Source organism: Hippocampus guttulatus, chromosome 10 (genome assembly GCF_054856545.1).
Source record: "Hippocampus guttulatus isolate MCC_2025c chromosome 10, RoL_Hgut_1.0, whole genome shotgun sequence".
NCBI lineage: Eukaryota > Metazoa > Chordata > Actinopteri > Syngnathiformes > Syngnathidae > Hippocampus > Hippocampus guttulatus.
This window is the reverse complement of record NC_141270.1, coordinates 15,453,382-15,475,364: the sequence shown is the minus strand read 5'-3', so window position 1 is coordinate 15,475,364 and position 21,983 is coordinate 15,453,382. Positions and strand designations below refer to the sequence as shown.

The window sequence follows — 21,983 nt, the reverse complement described above, 5'->3', positions numbered from 1 at the left end:
AGTCAATGTTATAACTTGCTGTTGGTTAAGTGAACTGTGTCGCTGCTTTATTAAATAAGTTTTACTGACATTTGATCGTCCTCTCCGTGAGCCGTCACCTTACCGTGGTGGAGGGGTTTGTGTGTCCCAATGATCCTAGGAGCTAAGTTGTCTGGGGCTTTATGCCCCTGGCAGGGTCACCCATGGCAAACAGGTTCTAGGTGAGGGACCAGACAAAGCACGGCTCCAAGACCCCTTATGATAAAAAAAAATTAAAGGATCTCAGTTTCCCTTGCCCGGACGCGGGTTACCGGGGCCCCCCTCTGGAGCCAGGCCTGGAGGTGGGGCTCGTTGGCGAGCGCCTGGTGGCCCGGCCGGGCTCAGCCCGAAGAGGCAACGTGGGTCCCCCTTCTCATGGTCTCACCACCCGTGGGAGGGGTCAAAGGGGTCGGGTGCAATGCGAGCTGGGCGGCAGCCAAAGGCGGGGACCCTGGCGGTCCGATCCTCGGCTGCAGAAGCTAGCTCTTGGGACATGGAATGTCACCTCTCTGGCAGGGAAGGAGCCCGAGCTGGTGTGTGAGGTAGAGAAGTTCCGACTGGATATAGTCGGACTTGCCTCCACACACAGCCTGGGTTCTGGTACTAGTTCTCTCGAGAGGGGTTGGACTCTCTTCCACTCTGGAGTTGCTCATGGTGAGAGGCGCAGAGCAGGTGTGGGCATACTCATTGCCCCCCGGCTCAGTGCCTGTACATTGGGGTTCACACCGGTAGACGAGAGGGTTGCTTCCCTCCGCCTTCGGGTGGGGGGACGGGTCCTGACTGTTGTTTGTGCATATGCACCAAACGGCAGCTCAGCATACCCACCCTTTTTGGAGTCCTTGGTGGGTGTGCTGGAGAGTACTCCTGCTGGGGACTCCCTTGTTCTGCTGGGGGACTTCAATGCTCACGTGGGCAATGACAGTGAGACCTGGAGGGGCGTGATTGGGAGGAACGGCCCCCCCGATCAGAACTCGAGTGGTGTTTTGTTATTGGACTTCTGTGCTCGCCACGGATTGTCCATAACGAACACCTTGTTCAAACATAAGGGTGTCCATATGTGCACTTGGCACCAGGACACCCTAGGCCGTAGTTCGATGATCGACCTTGTGGTTGTATCATCGGATTTGCGGCCGCATGTTTTGGACACTCGGGTGAAGAGAGGGGCGGAGCTGTCAACTGATCACCACCTGGTGGTGAGTAGGCTCCGATGGTGGGGGAAGATGCCGGTCCGTCCTGGCAGACCCAAACGTATTGTGAGGGTTTGTTGGGAGCGTCTGGCAGAATCCCCTGTCAGAAGGAGTTTCAACTCCCACCTCCGACAGAGCTTTTCCCATGTTCCGGGGGAGACGGGGGACATTGAGTCCGAGTGGACCATGTTCCGTGCCTCTATTGTTGAGGCGGCCAATCTGAGTTGTGGCCGTAAGGTGGTTGGTGCCTGTCGTGGCGGCAACCCTCGTACTCGCTGGTGGACACCAGCAGTAAGGGATGCCGTCAAGCTGAAGAAGGAGTCCTATCGAGCCTTTATGGCCTGTGGGACCCCAGAGGCAGCTGACGGGTATCGACTGGCGAAGCGGAACGCAGCTTCGGTGGTCGCCGAGGCAAAAACCCGAGCGTGGGAAGAGTTCGGTGAGGCCATGGAAGCCGACTTCCGGACGGCTTCGAGGAAATTCTGGTCCACCATCCGACGTCTCAGGAGGGGGAAGCAGTGCACCACTAACACTGTGTACAGTGGGGATGGGGCGCTGCTGACTTCGACTCGGGACGTTGTGAACCGGTGGGCAGAGTACTTCGAAGACCTCCTCAACTCCACCAACACGTCTTCCTTGGAGGAAGCAGAGTCCGAGGACCCTGAGGTGGGCTCTCCTATCTCTGTGGTTGAAGTCACCGATGTGGTTAAAAAGCTCCTCGGTGGCAGGGCCCCAGGGGTGGATGAGATCCGCCCGGAGTTCCTCAAGGCTCTGGATGTTGTGGGGCTGTCCTGGTTGACACGCCTCTGCAACATCGCGTGGTCAACGGGGAGAGTGCCTCTGGATTGGCAGACCGGGGTGGTAGTCCCTCTTTTTAAAAGGGGGGACCGGAGGGTGTGTTCCAACTACAGAGGGATCACACTCCTCAGCCTCCCTGGTAAGGTCTATTCAGGGGTGCTGGAGAGGAGGGTCCGTCAGGAAGTCGAGCCTCAGATTGAGGAGGAGCAGTGTGGTTTTCGTCCCGGCCGTGGAACAGTGGACCAGCTCTACACCCTTAGCAGGGTCCTCGAGGGTATGTGGGAATTCGCCCAACCAGTCTACATGTGTTTTGTGGACTTGGAGAAGGCGTTTGACCGTGTCCCTCGGGGAGTTCTGTGGGGGGTGCTTCGTGGGTATGGGGTACCGAACCCCCTGATACGGGCTATTCGGTCACTATACCACCGATGTCAGAGTTTGGTTCGCATTGCCGGCAGTAAGTCGGAATCGTTTCCAGTGAGGGTAGGACTCCGCCAAGGCTGCCCTTTGTCGCCGATTCTGTTCATAATCTTTATGGACAGAATTTCTAGGCGCAGCCGAAGCGTTGAGGGCATCCGTTTTGGTGGCCTCAGTATTGCATCCCTGCTTTTTGCAGATGATGTGGTGCTGTTGGCTCCTTCAAACGGGGCTCTCCAACTCTCACTGGAGCGTTTCGCAGCTGAGTGTGAAGCGGTTGGGATGAAAATCAGCACCTCCAAATCTGAAACCATGGTCCTCAGTCGGAAAAGGGTGGAGTGCCCCCTCCGGGTCGGGGGAGAGATCTTGCCCCAAGTGGAGGAGTTTAAGTATCTTGGGGTCTTGTTCACGAGTGAGGGCAGGAGGGAGCGAGAGATCGACAGGCGGATCGGTGCAGCGTCTGCTGTGATGCGGACGTTGTATCGGTCTGTCGTGGTGAAGAAGGAGCTGAGCCAAAGGGCGAAGCTCTCAATTTACCGGTCGATCTACGTTCCAACCCTCATCTATGGTCACGAGCTATGGGTCGTGACCGAAAGAACGAGATCCCGGATACAAGCGGCCGAAATGAGTTTTCTCCGCAGGGTGTCCGGGCTCTCCCTTAGAGATAAGGTGAGAAGCTCGGTCATCCGGGAGGGGCTCAGAGTCGAGCCGCTTCTCCTCCACATCGAGAGGAGCCAGATGAGGTGGCTTGGGCATCTGATTCGGATGCCTCCTGAACGCCTCCCTGGTGAGGTGTTCCGGGCATGTCCCACCGGGAGGAGACCCCGGGGAAGACCCAGGACACGCTGGAGTGACTATGTCACCCAGCTGGCCTGGGAACGCCTCGGGATCCCCCGGGGAGAGCTGGAAGAAGTAGCTAGGGAGAGGGAAGTCTGGGCTTCCCTGCTAAAGCTGTTGCCCCCGCGACCCGGCCCCGGATAAGCGGTAGAAGATGGATGGACATTTGATCGTTCTGTAGCAACGTTCTTTGATCTGTGTCATGGCTTGCGCTGATTGGTTGAACCATGCGCGTACGTGCTCGCGCTCGCGCGCGCACAGCAGGCATTTCCTTGAGCATAGCTCCAACTAGTGGATGCATTGTAGCGTCTTATAGTGCGCTGCGTCCAATATATGAAAAAAAAATTACAAAATAGGCCATTCATTCAAGGTGCACCTCATAATCCAGTGCGCCTTTTAGTGTGGAAAATACGGTACTCCCAAGGAATCCTCCCAATTCAGGAAAATAATAATATTGAGTAACAAGTGTGGGAGAGAGATCCTCCAGATGTAGTATATTACCATGTCTTTGCGGAATGCCAGTTATTTCCAGAGCATCTTAATAGCTTCCCTAATATGACACACAGCAGCTCCTGGGCCAGAGGGTATGATGATGCTGGTGTTGCTACTTTGAACATCCTCTTGTTCAAAAGTTACCCACGAGGTTCTTGAGGCGAAACATTGACCTGCCTCTGGTAACCGTTCCACTAAACAGCCATTAGGGTGAAATCTCATGGTGTATGATTACTGCGGCTGGGTTCCACAGATCAAACAGACCCCGTGATGCTCTCTCAGTATGAGCTATGATTTCTGAGTAACATGAACATTTATGCACCCTATGATGGTGAAAAACACTGAAGGTGATATTTATTGGTGTAGTTTTTGATGTCCATTGGGAAAATCCAGCTTTTGTTTGGACAAACTAATGTTACCTTTCGGCGGGAAGTAGGATTTGCTCTCAGCTTTGTGGGGCCAGTCGACCACCAGGTGTCCATAGCGACGGAAACTGTTGGTGATCTCATCTGTTAAAATAGTGAGGAGGAGGATGTGGGGGATCAGTAGCGGTCATTTTCACATGATTGTTGTGCTCATTTGCAATGACTAATATACAGTACATTATCGTACAACAAAGCACGCCATGACAATCTGCCGGATATTTTTCTATGGATAGACGGACATGGACAAGCAACATTAAATATTAATTGAAAAAACATTCTGAAAGGATGATATATATACACACACCGGTGTACACATACATACATACATACATACATACATACATACATGTATATATATATATATATTCAAATAATTTTTTGTCACTTTCACTTTCAACCCAAATATTAAGCTACAGCAAGACAAAATCAAAACAAGAAAAAGTACAAAAAGTAAAAATATTGACCTTCATCTATATCCGGGGGTAGGCCTCCAACAAAGACCTTGCGGGAGTAGCGCTCCATCCTCTCTCCGTTCAGACTACGGGTTGGAGAGTTCAGGCCAGGGGTCATGGAGAGGTCACTATGGCCATCGTCAAAGAAGCCTTCTTCAAAGGGAAAAAGGTAAGAACGACCTACAGTGGGAGGAGAGGAAAGGAAAGGAGGAAAACAGAATAAAAGATTAAGAGAGGCAGTCAGAGACAATGCAGGAATTATACAGACTTCCTCAAGGTAAATATCTGACATCATCCACAACTTCTGTAACCACTGCACTGAATCCTGCTCAGTCATTCATTTGTATTTTTTCATAGACCGGTATCAAAGGTAAATGTATTTATTGTTTAATCCTAAACCGAACTCTAAATCCACCATAAAAATGCACAGCTTCTAAAATGAACACAATTCCATTGACAGAAAAACTGAAGGCCAATAAAGTTTAGTTCTCCCCTAATCACCACATAGCAGTATGCATCATTTCCTCAGAGGAGAAAGCTTTTGATAATGGATGGATGGCCACTACATGCACACTAGTTAAAAACAAACAAACAAAAATCATGAGGGAACAAAGACAATACAAGACGTAGCATTCAGTCCAAGCTTTAGGGAATCCACATAAACTTCTGGCTTCTTTCCATTGCATAGTACCTACTCGGCTCGGCACGACTCAACTCATTTGATGCCTTTCCATTGGGAAAAACAAACATTAAAATTTACAGCACATGGTCAGACTGGGTGACAGGTGATCCGAAGACTTTCCTAGCTGACTTTGGGCAAGCGACAGGGTACACCCAGAACTGGTCGCCAGCCAATCGGAGGTCAGGTCAAAACATATTTCGTACATTAGTCCTATCTCAAACAATGTCCATCAGGATGAAACTCTTTGCCAATTTGCTATTATAAAAATTGTTTGCTATATAGGGTAGAGTCACAATGACTTCAGATCAATTTTAGGACAGCCAATATCTACTTTGCTTACTAAGGAGTTGGCAACACTGCAAGCATGGCACTATGCAATGGAAAAGCAGCATATTTATACCATTACTATGCACAAAAGGTCCAATGAAGGATTGCAGCTAGTTCTTCTGTGGATGTCATATGTACGAGTAGATGAATGAACAAAATTTAGCTCGGATTTGGTTCACAAAAACAACAACAACAACAACAATAAAAAAAAAACATCAATCACAGAAACCTCTTGACATTCCACATTAAGGACAATAATATTTGAATAAATCATTTGAAAATCAAATGAATCAATTCCAGATCGCCTAGACTTTCTCAAAATGTTCGAAATTGGACACTTTGGACAAACTAAAATCAAACAGTACCTCAAAGGTTTGGTGCCAATTACTTACACACATCACCACAAAATCATTTATTTGTCATCATGATTTTGCAAAATAAAAGCAATAAATGGTTTTTTTTTCTTAACCCGTTTTGATCAAAGGAAAATCATTTGGATGATGTAATCAATCACAAGACAGATGAGACGCCCCTCATCTTTCACAAGATATACAGTAGTGGGCAAAGCAAGCAGGAGCCCAGAAGAAGAGCTATGTATTACCTCTTCTGCGGCCAAAGCTCCGGGCTGTTGTCAGGAAAGTGGGGGGAGGAAGACAAAGGAGAGACATGGAGTTTGGGGCATTAACACAGGTTGGGGAGAGAATCCAAAGACATTTTGTAGAAATAACATCGATCCAGAAACATCGCCAAGATAACAGGAATAACACAGATGGCCACACCTAAGCTTGTTAAACTGAAAACTATTCTGCTCGTTGCAAATTGCTGCACCTTCCGTTGCAACAGCTTCATAGGTGAGGTTTAGTCATGGAAATAGCTGACATATTTTAGCGTAACGGATTACCGGACATTGTCATTTGTGCTTAATGAACCGGCAAAGGCTGACGTTCATGCTAATCTTCTGTGTTTTAATTACAAATGGGACAATGGGGACTTAAGGTCGAGCTAGTTAGTCATTATCATGACCTTGGTGAAATATTACAATTTGCTCGAATGGGAATCTGTGGTTGAGTGGAAACTTCCCACAGGGTATGGTGATGGGGGGGAAGGAGGGAGAAGGGAGGAAGGGGGAAGAGGGAGAGAGAAAGAGAAAGAGAAAGAGAGAAAAAATACATGGAGAGAGAGAGAAGCTGTTGCACAAGGTAAATCGTCACGAGCAATACAACAAATTTGTTGAACCATGTGAATAAGTGGCACCCAAATGAGGAAGCATAAGCATAAAAATGCAAACAGAGTTCACACACCCTGCCCATGTAAACATTAACAAGCAATTGTGTCATCTTTCGATCATGCACATTTGCAAGTAGCAATGATGTTAATATGTAGGATCATAACTTAAAAATATGTAGATTTTAAGATGTATTCACTCTCCCTGAGGGGTCAATTTTTCGTAGTTCACTGTGTTACTTTATATTGTTCTACATTGGTTGTACATCTGAATGAAAATGTTTGAAAGGAATGGAAAAAAAATATGTTAATAAAGTGTTGAATTCGTCTAAAATGAGCTTGGTTGTCACTACCAATGCTTTAAATTGGCGATTTAAAAGCTATGAAAAGATGGAGTTTTACAGCACGCACCAGCCCCCCCCCCCAAATCCTCCGTTGGCGAATGGTTGTCGGCCCGCGAAAAGCATGTACTTGTCTAAACAGGTCCGTGACGCAAAAAAAGGTTTGGGACCTTTACTATAAATCACATGATGATCGACTCGCTATTTCCATTACATGTGTGCAAGTGGCTCAATATTTCAGCCCCAAGAAAAAAACAAGCTAAAACATGAACATTCAATTTTTTGTTATTATTGAAGTCTCAATTTTTTAAGAGCAAGAAACAGTTGACCACTGTAAAACATTACATGAGCATCGGTAGTATTTTCTGCATGGGATTAATACAATTCTGTTAATCTGCTCTGCACCCCCCCCAAAAAAAGTGTTTCAATGTTTCTCACTAAATGCTAACAGCGGGAGAGGAAAGCTTTCTTACCTCAAAAAACAAATATGGACCTTTGTATTACAAGGAGGGCATTGTGGGATTACATTATATGTTGTCTCTGAGGCTCCTCTCCTTCACAACGTTTTCATTAAAACAAGATCTGACTCTTCAATCCCCCAAAACCTGGGCAGGCTGCCTGTAGCCCTTTCTCCTCTAGCCTGGCTGTAACAATGTCACCATAGCAACCAGAAAAACAGACAGAAATTACAGCACGAGGTGCAATCCCATGAAGGGGGATCGAGCTAAGTAAGAGGTTGAGGCGACATCTCAGTGTTAAAGGTTTGGGCATCGAGTGATATTAAATTGGGTGATTTCTCTGTCCTGATATGCACAGCAACAGAGTGTGGGCCACGGACAGGTTTGTTGCACACCATTAAGTATGTCACAGACTGACACTTTATTCCGCATTTGAGGGACTATCTGGTCAGAGTTCTTATCTGACCAGATATTATCTTATCTTACAACTTCTCACAACTTGGAGCATCAAAGCTAATGGAGTGACAAGAAGAAGAAGCGGTTGGCGAAAAACTACAAAACCAAAGCTTCCCCGTCTGTACACTTTACAGAAGTGCAAGCTGCTGTTCTGACATCTTTGGAAGCTCGAGGCAGATTTGTGCTTGCCTCAGCGTAACCCCATGAAACCACAGTTTAAAATCAATCCTGTGACTATCGCTATGAAAAAAAAAAAACCAATATGAGAAAAACGCAGCGCTGCCAAGAAAGTTATTTTATGTTATCCTTTTTTGGGCTGAAGGCCCTGTAGAATACCATTTATGTGAAATATGAATTTATCAGAAGTTATGTTTTTCCTTTATAAGAAGTTTGGACAAGAAGTAAAGAAATGCAGTTTATTGTATCCCGAGAAAAATTATTCCATGCATTTATAAGAAGGGGATGTCCTGTATGGAGAACTTACTGGATTCAACGAGAAAAACAAACAAACATCTGGGACAGGATGACAACCTGATTTCTTCATCTGGCTGGCCAACTGCATGCTGGTGGACCAGCACCAGCACCAGGAGAATCTAGTTTTACATGGTGGGCTATTTATAGCTGTGCTAGTCACAGGTCATCAGTGCGGAAGGATTCATCCTTGGTTTACGGTGTCAGGAAACCCAGAGTAAGTAGGTGCACCAAATGTTTAGTGGCATGGATCGCTGCAGTTAGGGACTACCAGACAAAATGCGTTCCAGGACTGGCATCACAAAAGACAGCTTTCAAACGAAACAAACTGTAGACAGCCAAGCAACACGTCTACAAAGAGGTACTGTGGAGTTTGCTTGGCGAGAGTTGTGGCACGGCAACTCTTGGCTATGCAGGATCCCGGAAGAAAACCTTAAGGCCGTTCATAAAGGCATGGCAGGAAAGGCTCGGAAAGTGCCTTGGACGAAAAATGGATTATTTTGAAGTGGAAAACCTGTAGTTTGTATTTGATTTTGTTTTTGTGATAGCAGTCCTCGACGTTTTCTGGCAATCTCATAAATCCCCAAAGGTTGGCCACTCTAAGGGATGCCAAAAGGAATTTACTATTGCCATGTTTCTACCAAGTGTTGCAGTTGAATTTGGTACACTACACAGATTTAGTAAGATTTTCCAAAGTAGGTGATGGTGTGCAAGAAACATAATGTGGAATGCATCACTCACTGCATTTCTTTTTTTTGTTTTTTTTAAAGCACTTTTGTTTTCCTCCCAATCGATATGTATCATTCCCCTCTGAAATGCAAAACCACCACGTGTTGATTAAAAAACAAAAAAGGTCTTTTTTTTCTTCAGACATGCAAGATAAAAAATAAACAAATTAATTAATAACATGAAAAAATATATATACGGGCGGCCCGGTAGTCCAGTGGTTAGCACGTCGGCTTCACAGTGCAGAGGTACCGGGTTCGATTCCAGCTCCGGCCTCCCTGTGTGGAGTTTGCATGTTCTCCCCGGGCCTGCGTGGGTTTTCTCCGGGTGCTCCGGTTTCTTCCCACATTCCAAAAACATGCATGGCAGGCTGATTGGATGCTCTAAATTGTCCCTAGGTGTGAGTGTGGGCGTGGATGGTTGTTCGTCTCTGTGTGCCCTGCGATTGGCTGGCAACTGATTCAGGGTGTCCCCCGCCTACTGCCCGGAGACGGCTGGGATAGGCTACGGCACCCCCTGCAACCCCTGTGAGGATTAAGTGGATCGGAAAATGGATGGATGGATGGAAAATATATATACATCATAGTTATATAGCAAAGCAACAGCTGCAAACTTGAATATCCTTAATGTCAGAGCATTTATGCTTGTCAGCTTTGGATACGTTGTTCAGGTTGATGCATCTACAGTATTGGACATGCAGAAACAAATAATTAGTTTTGACTCGAACTGCAACACGTTACTTGCACGAACCAGGAATAAAAAGGCCACAGAAGCAGACACTAATGTGAACCAGGTACACATTCCATTCCCAGTGTAAAAGTAAAAATAACACTCATCAATGCCTTGCTCCACCCATACGCAAGCATTTCTACTAATTACACCTCTTTTACCGCAAATAGATGCCTTCCCTAAAATAGACTCCTCGTCCTCTTTGCAACTGTGTAAATACATCAACACCTGTATGAGGCAACACAGTATTTGCGCAATGCAAACAGGTCACAAAATACCTCTTTTTAACAAGATGTAACCCCCTGAGAAAATTTATCCAAAAGGATGACATGGCAAGGTAATGAATGCAACTTACTGTTCAGTGGCATTATATGTTGGGCTCCAGGATGATGGAAGTTAATGCCCATATGCCCTGAGAAAGAAAAAAAAAAACAAACAAGAGTTTAAAAAATAAAAAAGTAAAGCAGCTTGATAGGCATTTGATTGCATCTCTTCTGCTACAGTTGACAAATGATATTACACGAGGAATGTAAAAAAATTCTGAGAATATAGAAAACAGTCACTTATTTGTGGTCACATCGATGATATTCACACACACGGATGCATGCACAAAAGAAAATAATCTCAAAGACTGAGATATGAACAGAGCTTTGATTCTGCTATGGGACAAAGGCAGCCCCATCTGTGAGCGCTTACATGGGGTGTGGTGTGGGTTGAAACGTCGTCATTCTGGTTATCTTAGTCATTCCGCCCACACACTCGGCACAATATATATATATATATATATATATATATATTTACCTGTATATACAGTATACATACATACATACATATATATATATATATATATATATATATTTACCTGTATATACAGTATACATAGATACATGCATACATATATATATATATATATATATATATTTACCTGTATATACAGTATACATACATACATACACACACACACGCACACACATACACACATCTAGTAAAAAAATACCTTAACCACACAAAATATAAAACCACGACTGTCTGTGTCCTATGTGTTGTGTTGTATTATTTTTGTTATTTTGACTTCAAAACGGCGCCGCGAGAGTGGCTGCCTTTCCAGCAGCTCCTAAATTTTGTTGTTCTACTTCTTCCTTTCATAACTTTGCTGCTGTGAATTGGGAATTTCTCCATTGCGAGACTAATAAAGGTTTTCTTATCTTCTTATATTGTTTCCTCAAGGCTGAACCACATTTAGAGTGACAACCGAGCAGAAGACTGTATAGCCACTAACATTTAATGCACACTCTGTCAGAAGCCAGCTTTCAAAAGGTGGGCATTCCGTCAGTACTGACGGAAGGTCCGTCAAACCATGACCGACGGATATCCGTTTTCATTTCAAATGACAGGAAACTTGGAAAAAAAAAAAAACAAACTCATGAACCTTGCACTGATGGAATAGAGTTTTCGTCCGTCAGTCTAATCGTCGCTAACTGCTTCCGTACCAACTGACGGACTCCCGTTTCACTAACTGCTGACGGAAACACGTGTCTCACGTGTGTTTGCTCACTGGGTAAGTATACAGTACACCGGGGTCGCTTTGAGCGGACCGCTTTGATTACGGGCTCATCTCATTCTTCTGATCGCATGTTGCTCGGTCCTCACTCCTCGCGCCGCTGTTTACATACACTCTTTACATATTAGCCCCTCCCACCAGAAAGTCTATCAAGGACGTGTGTTACCGTCTGCATGTCAGAAGCATTACTATCACCTCAAATGGCATCAGAAGTCTACAATGTTTCGAGTAATATTTTCTGTGTATTTAGTTGCATATAAACCTTTACGGTTTTCGTTTCCCGTTAAATCTAGGTGAAATCATTTATTTCGAGAACATTTTGTGAACAATGACTTCTGGTTTGGGTCACGTATGCTGGATGGCGCAAGAAAGGCAGACAGAGAGAGCTCGCTGGGGAAAAAGAAACAAGAGGGTTTTATATATATATATATATCATGTGATGGACTCTTATATTATTTTCTATTTACCTACTAGTAGGATACACATTATATATTTTGTTTATGAGCTAATCAGGATGGCAGCTCAGTGTTATGACTCAGGATTACTGACTTCACTTGGACTTGGACCTTTGTGACACAGACCTTTGTGACTTGAACTTCAAGGTGGACGTGACAACAGCTGTGTTTTCATGTCGAAAAACTCTTGCAGCATTCTACATTTAATGACAGTGGGATTGCAATTGCTTCTCTCTCACGGTGTTTCGAATCTGTGGTGCTCTCCCCATGTCAATTTTTTTGTCTTTTATTTTATCTTTTGTTTTTACAGATATTCTGCTTTCCACGGGCATCCCCATGAGATGATGCTAAATTATTAAAGCCGGACTTGACTGAACTGGACAAAAAACAATACAGTAGATGATTCACACCAGCACACCAGGCTGATTGACCCTTGCACGCTTAACCAATTTGCTGCAACGGAAAATCTGCAACCTCTGGTGTTCTTTTCTGGAAAAATGGGAGCAAATGTGGTTATATTTTGATCAGTATAATAAGAGCCTGGCTATGACAATAACACGATGCATATCATGGAAAAACGCAGCTGCATTGCTCCCCTAAAATGTATGGTGATGAGTAGGACCAGTAGAAGCAGTGGACCAATGGAATAGTGTGAAAAAAGGAAAACAACACCAAGGGAGAAGCACCTGACATCGCTGGAAAGACTGAGAGTTACTTTCCGCATTAGTCAGCACAACCTAGTTCCTCCCATGCACACTTGGACCAACAACTCAGGATTTGAACGTCAACAAGGTGAAAATTCGTGTAGCTACACAACGAAGAAGAGAATGTTTGTTTCCATGGAAAACAAAACTATAATTAACCATAAGGGTCAAAAGTAAGAAAAGTAAAAGTCGGGGGTGTCTTTCATCGCTCTTTTTAGTCGGGGGAGCTCGAGAATCCAGTTGAGCCTGCTGCACAGTTTTTCATTGAATGTGAAGCTTTCGATCTAATCTGGACAAACTCATGATCAAAACAAGCCAAGTAAACATGTTTTGTTCCCTGGGTGGGATTAGCCTAGTCATGATTGCCCCAGCCGTGAATTTTCCATCAACTCAACACGATGACACTGACGGCAGGATTTATTGGACATTAGTTGTAATGTAACCTTTAACACAGCCAAACCCATCATCTTATCTGTATGTCGTCATTAAATTTTGATTAAAGTACAGGGCCACGTGACCATCTCAGTGTAATGTGCTGAAAGGTTATGAGGTCAAGTGCAACATGTGAGGCAAGCAAGCTAATACAGTATTGACCTTTCACCTCAACTTCATTTAGCATGATCCCTCTCCAAACAAGAGCGGAGTTCCTGTCGACTTAGTTTCCCCATGCGTTAAAAATGTTGGATTTGGATGACTTTATGTACAGAGTGACCACGTGGCAATGTTAATCTGACACACTCCACTCACACTTGACCCAAATGGAGCAACGAGGCGTGAGAGTGGTGCAACATTTGTAAACATGCTTCTGGTGGCTACGACTCATTCGACGTGTGTAGTGCCTGCAAGGCTTGTTTTGCCCCCGATAAAGACCTCATGTTAACTCCTATCTACAGACCAACGCTTTTGTCAACAATGTAGAAAGTCAAACAGCAGCAATATTTGTTCGCTCTCTGCGTCTGGTGGCTTGTACTTGCTGGCAGTGTCCTTTCTATAACATGAACAAAGACTGGAATCAATATTTTACAGGTAAAGCCCCAAAAATAGCTTACTACAAAATCACTGAGAAGTTTGGCATCTCCAGTGCAACCTTAATCAGTTGGATTAAAGTCCACAACAATAATCAATTCATGTCAGGTTTTTTTTTTTTTGAGGGGGTGGGGGGCAGTTCAGGGTCAATCATAGCCTGGTAAAGAAGACCAATGCCAGCATTACAAGTGGCACATTTTCAACTTGACAAGAGAATTAGATTATCTTCTGAACAATTTATGAGAATGGATTTTTTTAAAAATGTAATAGCGCCACATAATTTTTAAAACATCATTACAATCAACACAAACTGAAGGAGTTCTGTGTTGAGTTCATAAACTTCTATGTGAGCGCTGTGTACTCTCACACCTACGGGTACATTAACAATACGCCAATGGTAACTAATGCATCGCAAAGATCATGTGAGTTATGCTAGTTGAGCGAGCGTGAGTGTGAGTGCACGTGTTTCTATATCAAAATTCCAAAGCAGCAAAATTGTGAGCAAGAGCACTAACACTTTAAAATGAATGTCTAACTTGTTTAGGTACAAGTCAGACAAAATATGCCACTGCCAAATGTTTGTTGTTGTGACTGTTGGACTGTCCCGTCAGGGTCGCCACAGTGAATCATTCACGTTAATTGTGTGGCACCGTTTTTATGCCGCATGCCCTTCTTACCAAGCACAACCATAATAACAAATGTTCTAAAATTAATACCTGGAAATGTCTATTAAAACTGGGCTCTTGACCCTTCAAAGGATTTTCATCGATTACGTGTCACACATCAACTTCGACAAACAAGTGCTCATTGCAGAGGGGGAAGAGAACCACTTTAAAAAGGAAAAAAGAGCAGCGGGGGAAAAGCATCATCTCACAGTCCAGAAAAGACACATTTTGCTTAAGCCCATCTCTCAGTCATTGGCGATGGTTTGCAAATGTGTGTGCATGTGGCAATTTTTTTTTTTTTTGGTCAGGGTTCATTCAATGTTGCAAAGATTTTTGTCAGACATTCCAAAACAGATTTAATGGTCTCAAACTATTTTTCTTGATTGCATCAACATTTGAACATGTTGAAAATTGACAAGAAAAACTCTTGAGGCCATTAAAATTGTTTGCAAATGTGTTTTGAATCCGTTTGACACATTGGATGAACAATGACGACAAAAGAAACATTTGCTACATGAGCACACACTTGCAAAACTTCACCGCTTAGTAAAATACTGCCCATAAAGTTTGCAAGTGTGTGAGCACGTGGCAAGTGCTGGTTTTTTTTGAGGGGGGGGGGGGGTTGTTAGGGTTTGTTCAAGGTTGCAAACGGTCACAAAAGACACATTTTTATCGATCTCAAACTTTTTTTCTTGTCGCAAAGAAATGTGGAATATATTCCAAATTTGGTGGTAAGAAGAAAAATCTTTTGCAACTATTAAAACTGTTAGGGAATGTCAGGCAAACATATTTACATTTGTTTTCAACATTGAAAGAACCTTGACGAAAAAAAAAAAACAACAACAAAAAAAAACATACTTGCAAACCTTGACCGCTCAGTGACATACGGGCTTTGTTTGAAGCAACACATACAGCACATTTGACAATAAAGTTGTATCCAATCCAATCCAATCCGAAGTGTTGCTCTTCCCAAACAAACAAACTCAACCAATCCCAATGAAAATGCAATGTGTATGATGGGATGGATTTGGGTAGGACCCATTGAGTTGGGAATGCCAACTCAATGGTTAATTTGTTCTGGGGGTGGAGTTGGTAGATGATATGCAAAAAGTCTGATTTCAAGCCAGTAATAACAGGAGGTGAAACAAACTCGCTGCATTTTCTCACTCAACTGGTTGACCAATTGGCTCAGGTGAGTGATTCTGACCTTGTGAGACTTGTGTGGTGCTATTATACTTTGTACATTATAGACCGTTACCTCATTCAGTACCAGCCAGTTCTGGGCCAAGTCTGAAAAGACGTTTAAAAACATCTCTGGGAGTGAATGGGTTACTGATTGCTTCATTTCTACATGCAACATTTAACCCCTATGGACAAAGATGACTCTCTAAACTACCATCTGACATTAGTGAATGCCAATATCTTGCTGCTATTGTGAGATGTACAAGCACAAGAGAGTTTTTGATTCCATAGCAGGACGAATGCATTGGAGCGCTGCACAAACAGAGTGGAGCTGTTCTGTGGTTGACGAGGAAGCTTGCAGCAGCCATAGAACCACAACGGTAAACATGCAACGAGACGTAACAAAATCCACGACCCATACATACAGTGTAAGCACGGATGTATGAATATTCCTAACCTGCAAAATGATTCCTCCACAAAATATCAGCGATAGTCATTGGTGGCCCATCAGCAGGGTGAGCTTTACCTTTGTCATGGTCAGTCCTTATCATATCCATTAAGGAATTCTCCAAAGAGTGCAAGCTAAATGCGTCAAAGGGCCGATTCCGGTCCTACAACATAAAGTAAAACAAAAAAAGAGAGAGAAAGAGAGAGACAGAACAAGGATCACGACCTCTGGTAGCACATTGCAAAATACAAAATGAACACAGGACAGATCAAAGTACCAGAAATAATATACATTATTTTTTTTACATCCAGACCACAATCACCCATTATCACAAAACATAGCAGTCGGTAATTGAATGGATTTTATTGTCTTGAAGTCTACACTGCAGTCAGAAATACGGGTACAGTGTCCTGCAATTGGAGTAATAATTGGGCTACAAGATACATGGTAGCACTTATTTCATGGCTAAAAGTCCCAAATTGTGAGAGTCAATTGGCAAAACGCTTCTTCGACAAATGCCAAATTATCTTACCATCAAATTTTAGTTGAAGGCTGCGGGACATAGAAAAGGTCAGGAACCTCTTACACTACACCATACACGTTCTATCATAAATAATCTGACCTCGCCTCTTGCTCAGTCAGCTGAGCGGGCTCTAGTACAGTCTCGACCCTGACATAGAAAGAGGATGGATGGGCGTATCATTCGTAAGTGTACGTGTCATTTTGATCTCATCAAAGAGGCAGACTTTTCAATATTCAATATGGCTACTAAAGTGCGGGTTGTTGATGAACCAGAACTTTCCATCTTTTGTTAAAATGGCAAAGTGGTCCGAGAGGAGTGGTTGACGTGACTCTTGGCCATGCTTTGAAAGGAGGGCAATTAAAGCTGCAACCATGAAACCAAGCCGACTCTTAAGTGGTTCTACGTAACAGAGAAGGCTCTGAAGCTCACATCAGTGAAAAGTTGGTCTCGTTGTCATCGGTCACACAGAGGGCCACCTTCTTGTCTTTACTGATGACAGATGACTAATTATGAGCTCCATATTTTTGTCCATGTGATGTAAAAGACATTTACGGATCAGTTCTCTGATCTTGTGTGGCAAATCCCCCACTCCCCCTTGGAAACCAAAACAAGAATCAATATTATGTTGAATGGGTCAAGGTCAACTCAAGCGCTCACAGCTGATCAATCGGCTACTGTCTGTGAATGAATGCATTCGAGTGACATGTGTGCCAAAGGTGAGGCCTGAGAGCGTCTCGATCCAGGCTTGGCAGCCAAACCCAAGCGGCATTGTTTGCTCACCACCACTATTGTTGCATTTTAGGCTGTGCATTCAAAAGCGTTATTCACCCGCACTCTGGACCCGACAGCACCGCACAGATAAAAATCTGCCCACTTGGTACAAACGCTAAATACTTTAAAACGCTGAGCTTTTGGTTTCCTTGCTCTCCCCTCCTCAGTGATCAGTGTGGATGCACACGGGGGGTCATGAAGCTCAATCTGGTCCAGTCACCTAAACATAAAATATTCTCCCACGCAGATTTGACATTTAATGTAATATCAGGACTGGAGACGTCAAAGCGAAGTGTCAGCCGGTCTTCCCTCAATAACTAGATACACAGCGCATGCGGGAGATAATACTTAGCCAGATCATAATTTTATTTGATGTATAATTTAGCATTATTAAACTATAACTCCAACGGGGAGCTCAGAAAGGAGACTCAAACAAAGGTTAAACAGGTTGCAAAAATATTTTCAATTCAAATCATGGCGCTTGTTCGACTCCAAACATTGTGACCAGCATTACTTTCTGCAATCATTCGTGTGCACTCTAACAGTAACGAGTGAGCAAATGACAATGAATGCCACTTACAGTTAAGCCATACGCACAAATATGAAAGCAACCAAAAACAACAAGCCTTAGTAATAGCTGCAGAAGGTGTAAAATCAGGTAAATGGCAGCGAATGTAAAAACTTCTAATTACGTTGGACCGTGTACCCCCGCCCAAAAAGCAAAATACATGTATTGGAAATTTGGGGGGAAAAAAACTAAATCTGACTGTCTATACTGAGAAACGTAACGATTACAGCACAGAACGTCGCTGGAATGAACAAGATTGTATTTGCGGTATGTCTTATTTCACTGATCCGATCAATGATGTCAATGACGGATCGACAAACTATGACATTATCACTGATCACAGATTTTGCATAAAATGTAAAATATCTGCTGATCCGATCGAGCCAATCTGATTGGTGTAAAGTCTACTTTTCAACCTACTGTAATACACAACAAAGATAATGTATTTAACCCTTTCAGGGACAGCGGTTACTACAGAGGACAGCTTATCATGTTATCAGGTTACAGGTTATCAATACAGTATTGGTGCATGAAAGGGTTAATGTGCAAACATAAACTTTTATTTATTTATTGCAAATATTGACTCATTTTTAAATTTGATGTCTGCAATACATTTCAAAAAAGCTGGGCCACGGGGCATGTTTACCAATATGTTACATCACAACAACAGAACATTCGCTTTGCTATGACCACCTCACCACGTGATTCAACATTTTTATTCCGTTTTGAAGGGCAGCCGCTGGAGGAAAAACCCCCCACAGATTCTTCAAAAGAGGTCATTCTTTTAAATTCACAATTACTGCTACATTTTGTATCATGCCTGGTTCGTTGCTGAACTTCAGGGGTCCTGGGAAGGATGTGTGGAGTTCATTCACGTCAGCTATTGTTTTCTTTTCACAGCGAAGCCTGTCTGAGTTTAATAATAATAATAATAATAGATTTTATTTATAAGCGCCTTTCAAGACACCCAAGGACACTTTACAATAACAAAAAACACAAAACAATACGGGTTGAGCAGCTTGTGATGAAGACACAAATATCCCATGTAGTACAATGCAGACAGAGTGGATCATTCCCTATTAATGCTGCATTTGTTGCAGGCATTATTTGGAGCTGACCTTTGTGTATTTTATGTCAAGTAGCTTGTTGTTGGGAAAATGTGTTGAGTTAATTCATGGCAAGTATTGTTTTAGTTTACACAATAATTATGATATGGATGTTTTCTGCTGCAGAAACGGCAGACAATATTTTTAGTTAGCCGTTTACAAATGTGAGACATGATGCAGGGCTGAGCCAATTGCTTGAGGAAATGCATTCCCGTATGTCATTTGTCCCAGCAAGTGTAGAAGTGCGTGAATGTCGTCAGTTGGCACAAAAAGAAGACATACTGACAAACACAGCATCTCCTCTAATATTGGCTTGGCTTAAAATGACTTTTTTTTACATTTGGCAAATGCTCATTTAGATAGTGACCAGGTTTTTTTTGCATTTGTTTAAGTTGAGATATTTCAGACTGCTCAGTATATTGAATGACAAACCAAGTGCCACAGGAAAGAAACTAATGACAAATAACTTTTCAGATAATACAAACATGGCACTGGTAAAAATAATAATAATAATAATAATAATAATTTTTAATCAGAGATGCAAGTCCAATTTTCTATACATATATACACATATATATATATATATATATATGTATATATACACACACACATATATACATATATATACTGTATATACAAACACATATATACATTTATATATATATATATACACACACACACACACGCACATTTTTTTTGGCACTGATTCAGAATATGCCCTTGCTTTTTCTCTACCACATCAAGTTTTGATAATAATAATAAACATAATAATAATAATAACAATAATATGTAGTATAGTAATTAATTTAATAATATTGATGAATTAAGGGTTAGGTTCAGCAACAGGTGGATTTTTTTTCTGAAACGTCATACTGTACAAATTGCAATGCATAGTGAAATACGTATTGAATGAGCTTTTATCGATCCAACTTAAAAAAACAAATAATGACAATATCTCAAAAAGCGGATGTGCTAGAAAAAAGTAATGATATATTTGAATCTGTGTCAAAAGGGGACACATAATGCCGTCTGATTAAACATTAACATCTGATTCAAATTTGCTGTTGACCAGTTTTATTTACAAACTTGACAGTGAATGTTGTCCTCTTTACAGAATGCATGCTCTTTTTTCGTTTGGGAACTAATGACTGTGTTGACAGAAGAAATATAGCAGCTTCTGCATAACATGTCATATATTATTCATTTGGTTGGCAACGTGTTGCATGTTTATGATAGTGGTGTCGGTCACCATTCTTGGGCATCCTAATTCTACGATGATGAATACCGAGGTTGAACTGGAGCTACTCTACAGGACCAACATAATGCAAAATAGGAACCTGGAAAACAAGTTACGCCATGTTTACTTGCTGGTGTAAAATTTCCTTGGTTACACGCTCAAATTCACAGAAGCTCCTTCTGGTTTGCATGACCACCAGACAACATTTGACTCCTTTGATGCTGAGATGAGATTTGAAGGGATAACAACTGCCATGTATTGGTAACAGGGTATCTCCAGAGATGCTCATGTGACTTAAGCCTCACACTGATATGCTAAGAAGAATTCCATACATTCCCCATCTTTAAAGCGGCAGTCAACAGTCACCCAGTACACAACCGAGCACAAGGGATGTAAGGCTCCATCTGTGGCATTTGAAAAACACTCACAGCCTGATTTACAAAAGGTTTGCATGTGCAAAAATGGGCACAAACTGTATTGCTAATGCAAATGAATGTGGAAGCTGATCTACTAACCGGGCGCTAAGAGGATTGTGTCTGCCAAAAGGGCATAATTACCGGACAAGTTACTTTTGTATGTTCTATGAGGACCAGAGGCAAACAAAATAATTTAGCACATGCAATTTGATTTATAAAACCTGAGATGAATTATGCTAACTGATTTTGCGTTTTTATAAACCATGTCTAAAAAACAGGCGCAAACCAGTATGCAGAGCAGCGCCCGCATAGCGGTGGCAAAATGAGAAATGACGGGGAGAACCTTTCAGCGACTGTGAACATTTTTGATCCCTAATAAACAAAAATATCATGTGTTGTAGCCGGCAAAGATGGAAAACAGGCAGGACGGTGGCCCTTGAGGACCGAGTTTGGACCCCTCAAATCTAAGGGTTGATTTGGAGCCAGTCACAAAAAGGAGTAATAGCTTATCACCAATGAAAAAACTTTTCTCAAGTCTGCATTTCCTTGCATCTGGCGGAGTTGAAACAATTCTGCCAAGAAGAGTGGGACAAAATTCCTCCAGAGCGATGTGAAAGACTCCACACCAATTATTGCAAATGTCTGATTTGACTTATGGCTGCACAACTCGTTAGTAGGTTCAGGGGGCAATTACTTTTTCACCGAGTCAGAAAGGTTTGGATTTTTTTTATTTTGTGCCCTATTAAAAAGAATTATGATTTGAAAACTGCATAGTGTATTTCCGTGGGTTGTCTCTAAGGTGATATTAAAATTGGTTTGATTTGAAACCTTTGCCTGCGATAAATTAAAAAAATAAAAATAAAACATGCAAGTTAAATCATTTGATTTTGCTTGTTTTTAAATCAAAATATTGGGGAAAAAATATTGGGGGGAAAAAAACAACAACGCTGGGGACTGCTGGTGCAGTGCCTTTTCAAATTTAAAATGTGCTAATCCTTTTTCACGGTCCTAATCACAAGTTTGAGGAAAACCCCCTGTTCCATGTTTTGCCAGACAGGCAACCACACTTTTTTAGTCTGATTGCATTCATTCACAACTCAAACGCAGTGTTTGGGTCACAAGCATGGATGGCAAAATCAGCATCAAGGAAAAGCATACAAGTCCAATTACATAAAAAGGCACAGTCTGGAAAATATGGCCCTTCGTGAGATCTTCAGAACCTCAAAAAAGCACACCTGTCATGTCAGGCGCACTCCATGTGACATTGTGCGATAGCTGTGGCCC

At 42.8% G+C, this 21,983-nt stretch overlaps 1 protein-coding gene across 4 annotated transcripts in view; it reads right to left on the bottom strand.

Annotated features, from left to right (window-relative positions):
• The window catches only part of cpeb3 (cytoplasmic polyadenylation element binding protein 3), a 43,283-nt gene that overhangs the window by 15,940 nt on the left and 5,360 nt on the right, over nucleotides 1-21,983 (bottom strand). Inside the window, exons 3-7 of one of the 4 annotated variants that reach the window (XM_086122439.1) lie at nucleotides 16,088-16,241; nucleotides 10,393-10,449; nucleotides 6,234-6,257; nucleotides 4,636-4,803; nucleotides 4,166-4,255 (exon numbers count right to left, since the gene is read on the bottom strand). In XM_086122439.1, coding sequence (XP_085978565.1) covers nucleotides 4,166-4,255; nucleotides 4,636-4,803; nucleotides 6,234-6,257; nucleotides 10,393-10,449; nucleotides 16,088-16,241 — 493 coding nt within the window. The remainder of the gene's footprint in view (nucleotides 1-4,165; nucleotides 4,256-4,635; nucleotides 4,804-6,233; nucleotides 6,258-10,392; nucleotides 10,450-16,087; nucleotides 16,242-21,983) is intronic. The other 3 variants (XM_086122437.1, XM_086122440.1, XM_086122441.1) reach the window with 3 other exon arrangements.